The 5,481-nt window shown below is 34.4% G+C and overlaps 1 protein-coding gene across 2 annotated transcripts; it reads left to right on the plus strand.

The window, feature by feature from the left end:
- Window positions 1-2,403, plus strand: LOC137819318 (basic helix-loop-helix (bHLH) DNA-binding superfamily protein). 2 transcript variants are annotated; one of them, XM_090296802.1, is made up of 4 exons: window positions 207-347; window positions 554-727; window positions 825-1,338; window positions 1,445-2,403. In XM_090296802.1, the coding sequence occupies exon 4, from the start codon at window positions 1,527-1,529 to the stop codon at window positions 2,241-2,243; it is 717 nt and encodes a 238-aa protein (XP_090152928.1). In that variant the 5' UTR covers window positions 207-347; window positions 554-727; window positions 825-1,338; window positions 1,445-1,526; the 3' UTR covers window positions 2,244-2,403. The 2 variants fall into 2 exon arrangements, with proteins under 2 accessions (XP_068479220.2, XP_090152928.1); XM_068623119.2 differs by having other exon boundaries at window positions 1-347; window positions 825-2,403.
- The last annotated feature ends 3,078 nt before the right edge of the window (window positions 2,404-5,481 follow it).

Consider the following 5,481-nt stretch of genomic DNA (forward strand, 5'->3'; position numbering starts at 1 on the left):
ACTCTGAAGTCTCATGCTCACTGTCTGCAGAAACAGTTTTATTTATAGACCCACCTAACTGATAAAAAAGCATTATCCTTTAGAAAACAACTATATTGCTCTAAACTGTTAAAACCATGTTATTATAACATAATAGTTAATAATAGCTTCTTTTTTTGTTTGTTCTTTTGTGTAATTTTATATTCATGTTGAAGGAGTTATTTATTATACAGTTTCCTGACGTAATTGCTCAAGTACCAATGCTTGTTTTATTATAAAAGCATGTACCTTTTGTTCTTCCTATCTATACAAGGTTCTCCAAAACAAACAGGTGCATCAGTTCTGCACTTCTTCAATGGCAGCTCAAGGTACAACCTTAACCTTATTGTCTCACTTTCTATTCTCTTCTCTTCTCTTTCCAGTTTGTTAAACGTATCTGAACTATTTATCTTTTATAAGAGACAGACAATTCTCTTTCTTCTCAAACTTGTACTTTCAGAATAGAGTACTGCATAAAATTCAGTTTCTCAATCTGACCTAACCCATTTGGTCCTTTTTTTTCACCTCCTCACAGTTATCTCCACATTGAATTTTAAGAGGGAAGTTAATGCCACAACCAGAGTGTGCAAAATCTTGATATAAAAGCTGGGTTTTTTCCTCTGTTTCATCGCTGACATTGAAGACTCTTGAACAATTATTAAGGATTCTAATCTTGCTCTGGCAGAAGTTGATCTACAAGTGGGAACTGGTAAGGCCCTTCAGGTTAATTTTGTAATTTTTCTGCTGAGATAAGTATTTGGATTTTGTTTATTCCATCTAATATATTATTGTCTTCAACATGATAGGTAACAAGGATAATTTTCTCCTCCAAGTTTCAACTAAATTTTCTACATAAAAAATTACAATCATCTATGGATGGTTTGAGTTGGGATACCTCTCAACTTGAAGCAAACACACAAATCCTGTGGAATACTATTCAGTCACCACCAGACTTTGAAGGAGGCTACTCCATGTCCAATGTTCTCAATCAAATACATGAATTGGAGAAAGCTCATGCACACTCATATTCTGAAAGAGTGATTTATCAGTCAGCAGATGCTACCACCACTTCTTCAGAGATAATGGATGAGATGCAAAGGCAAAACACAAATCTTTTACAGCATGCACCAACCATGATGCCAGTGAAATCAGGAACTGGAGCCAGTTGGGGAGAAACTTTCACATCTCAATCATACCCGTCTCTATCGGTCAATGGAGCTCAAAGTATGAACCTGATTAGCAACTACATGCCAGGTTTCAGCATGGCCCACCAACAACAGCAGCAACAACAACTTGTCAAAGGGTCACAAAATGGGAAGGGTACTTGCTCTCTTGAATCTTTTGACTGCTTGATTTCAGCTACCAATAGCAACCCAGACACATCTGTTGAAGATGATGGGATCTCAATGATTTTATCTGACTGTAGAAACTTGTGGAACTTCAGCTGTGGCAGTGCAGCTTCCACTGGTGAATCTGAGAGTAATGCTTCCAATGGTAGAAAGAAAGACATGAAGTGTCCAGTCAATGAAGTTGATGAAACAGTTTCTCAAAGCTCCTTGGATCAAGGAAAAACAGTACAATCAAAGGCTAATTTTTCAAAGAGGAGCCCTGAGGAAACTGAAATGATCAAAGTTGGTGCCACTGGCAGTGGTTCCTGCTTCAGTATTGTTCAGAATTCTTCTTCGATTGAAGAAGGTGGATTCAGACTTATCTCAGATGATCCAGCAAAAAGGAAGAAACCTAGATGGGACACGAGTTCCTTTTCAAATAATATCAATTTCCAGCAACCAAATTCATCCAGGTCTTCATCCATTGAGGAGCCTGATCCAGAGGCCATTGCACAAATGAAGGAAATGATATATAGGGCTGCAGCTTTTAGGCCTGTGAACTTTGGCTTGGATGGGGCTGAAAAGCCAAAGAGGAAGAATGTGAGAATATCATCTGATCCACAAACTGTGGCTGCTAGGCATAGAAGGGAGAGAATAAGTGAAAGGATTAGGGTTTTGCAGAAGCTTGTGCCTGGGGGAAGCAAGATGGACACAGCATCAATGCTTGATGAGGCTGCAAACTACCTCAAGTTTCTCAGGTCACAGGTTAAGGCTCTGGAATGTCTTGGAAACAAAGTTGATGCAATGAATTGTCCTCCTACAAGCATTGCCTTCTCTTTCAACCCTTCATTTCCTGTGCAAACATCTCTCAGTCACATCCATCATTCCCAGGGTTGATGTTGTTACTATCATGCTCTAATCATTTCATTACCAATCACAATGATTAACATATCTGATCTTCATTTTCTAGCCAAGAAAACTCTAATTAATGACTTGTATCATTGTATTGTAATTGTCTTTAGTATAATCATCAGTGACTTGTTTAGAATTATCTCAATGATGATATTCTCTGGTTTCTATCATAATTAATCAACTGCACCAGCCCACCATGCATGAGCAAATACGGTTTTCACTTTTTTTGGTTACAGTGTTGCTTAAAATGCTACCACTGTCACTGCAATTTTCTAGATTGAAGTGTGGTGGTGAATTGATTTAGATTAGCCCGAAGTAGTGAAAATAATGAAAACCAGTTACCTTGCCTTAACTTTTAGCATGCAAAAAGGCCTAGCAATTATAGCACCCTATTATTGAGATAAAGGGCTAGAGAAAGTGATTGTCACTTTTAAGTGTTTTATATTATAGTTTAAGGTGCATTTTTCTTGGAGAGAGCTTTAACAGGATATTTTAATTGATGTGCTTTGTTAGCTAACCAATGCACGAGACATTCTCTTACGATTAGTGAGCATAGTCAGTGGTCCTGTCTCCTTGATTCGACCCAACGCGTGCTCTTGAAACTCACTCCAAACGCATTGCTCAGCACGTGCTTATCATATTCTTCTTTTTTAACAGAAGTGTTTGTCACAAGTAATACTATATAAAAGCTCTCTCTGTCTTATTTAAACCTGCCATTTTTCTCTTATATGAATCCAACTAATGATATTGTTAATCATGATTATTATGACAACGACGGCTACAACAAAACGTGATGTGCTTCTTGTGCCACTGTCATCAAACAGGGTTTATTTTAATGTGCTCAAATATCTTCACTAAGCACGTCTTGGAGCTATTGTTACTGTATATGCATGTGGTGTTTTCAAACTCATGTTCTTTCCCTCCCCTTTATCTCCCTTTTCTATAAGAAACATTTCCACTTTTTGGTCACTTTCTGATCACAGCACAAAACCCAATTCTCCCACTACTTCATTTTTTTTTTGTCTCAACTCCTCTGCCATTTTGTTTGTCACTACATTTCTTGCCTTGTACAAGTATGTTTTAAGGCTTTTACAGAGATGTAATGTACATTTTCTTCACAGTCTTTTCATTAGTTTGCTTTTTTTTAGTGCTTTTTCGATTCTTTAACTAATACTAACTGTTTGGTTAAGCTTGAGAGAATATCACATAAGTTATTGATTTCACATGATTCAAGAAAATTTAAGAAAAGATTGGGTAAAAAAATGTAATTTTTTTATTTTATTTTTAGTCAATAATTAGCCCATTAACACTTTAGGTGCTTTCATATACTCCCTAATAGTATCAATGTGTAATTACTATGAGGGATACTTGAATTGCTTCTAAGTTGGATCTCAAGTTTGAACTTGTAGGTGAAAAAAAGTGATTGGAAGAGGAGAATCTAGTTATTAACCAGATTCTGATAAAGAAATTAGTCTACCTTGGTTGCATAAAGAGAGGTTTTTTTGTGGTACAAATGCATAATCACCAAAGCACCAAGTTGAAGCCAATCATGAACTTGATCAATGAAATCAATGGGGTTTTCAAAGTGGGTCCTGCTCTTGCATGTAGCCAGTGATTGATTGATTGATTGGTTCTTGAAAGTGGAATTGGAATTGAAGGTTTGAGTGATATGGGGTGAAAGGTTACCATTGGATCAAAAGGGGTTATAGCAGTTGAGTTCCTTGCCAAATTAGGAAATTCTGTTGTGACATGGAATAGTAGATCTTTTGCTTGGTTTGTGTCACTTGATTTTGTAATCAATTAATAAAGCATTTGTCAATAAACACCCATATTTCTGTCTTGAAAATGTCAATAGATAACCAATTCTTTTGTAGGCTTTTCACAAGTGGGAGAGAGAGAGAGAGACATGACAAAGACTTGACTATGTTTAACAAACAGTTGTGTTGCAGCTGTTGTTGATTCTCCCCTTGCCTCAATATATCTGCAACAACTCATTTTTCTTAGTTGTCAAAGATTCAATATTTATACAACTCTCATAGTTTCATTTTTTATGAGTAAACTAAACAAAAGATAACAAAGGAAAAGGAAAATTTATCATTTGACAGGTAAACATGATCAGCAGCAGAACCATGTTTATTTATCTAACATGTGCATATGCTTTCTAGAATTAAGTCCCTTCAAAATCTAATCTTGTTACTGGATTAAATCACTAAATTGTTAATCAACAAGGGAAGAATTAAAATTGTTACCTAAAAAAAACGAGTTAGGGAAGAAGTCAATGATGTTATCTTGATTATATAAAAAAATTTAGCTAAAAAGAAAATTCCATATTTGAGTCGGCGATCATATTAGAAAATTGAAGGGGATATTATTTAATGGACTAGAGTTTTGCAATTATTGAATTTCAACAAACTCTTCATTTTGCTTATTGTTTTATTGTAATCTTTCTTTTGATTCAATTCTCATGTATTTATTTTTATTTATTTCTAGTTTTAAATTTATAAAAGAAGAAAACTATAAGATAATGGATTAAAGGACACATGAAGAAATAAACCTAAGATATCATCTTTAACATACTATAATCAATTTTACTTATTTAATATTGCTCATTTTAGTGGATGTAAAATTGTTAACATATTTTCTTTAGTAGGTTAATCGTCACACTTTGTTTATGTTTAGGAGTCTGAGGTCAAAGATAATTTAAATGTATTTTTCTCTTTTAAATCAATCAAAACGTTTTTTAAACACAAAACGTAACAAAGATCAGATAATACCTTGAATGTAATGAATTCAAAAACAATTTCAATCCTAATTCCTTTTTAGTATATTATTTTTCCTTCAAAATTGTGATAAGACTTAGATATTAGAAGTGTCCAAGTCCCATATCGAATAAGTATTTTATTTTTTCGTCCTAATAATAACTACACTTTGAAGACGGCTTCCACAAACACGTGATAACTAACTATAATTCTTTTATTACTGACTTTTCTTGACCAATTGTAACTTGGTGTTACATTGTCTGCATGATGTTTTAGAACAAACTAATTATGCAGCATTTTTTATCACTGTTACAAAAAATTATTTTCGACATCTTTACATGAACATTAGTTATGCAGAAGATTGTTATAACAAAAGCCACTTGATTTCTATCATGACAAATAGTAAAAGCCTACAAACACACTCAAAACTAGAGGAAAGTAGTCTCAGCAAAAGGTTTTACTCC

Source organism: Phaseolus vulgaris, chromosome 10 (assembly GCF_051622355.1).
Source record: "Phaseolus vulgaris cultivar YP4 chromosome 10, ASM5162235v1, whole genome shotgun sequence".
Lineage (NCBI taxonomy): Eukaryota > Viridiplantae > Streptophyta > Magnoliopsida > Fabales > Fabaceae > Phaseolus > Phaseolus vulgaris.

Excerpts from the sequence above, each read along its gene's own strand:
- LOC137819318 (XM_068623119.2), top strand. The coding sequence starts at position 891 with ATGGATGGTTTGAGTTGGGATACCTCTCAACTTGAAGCAAACACACAA.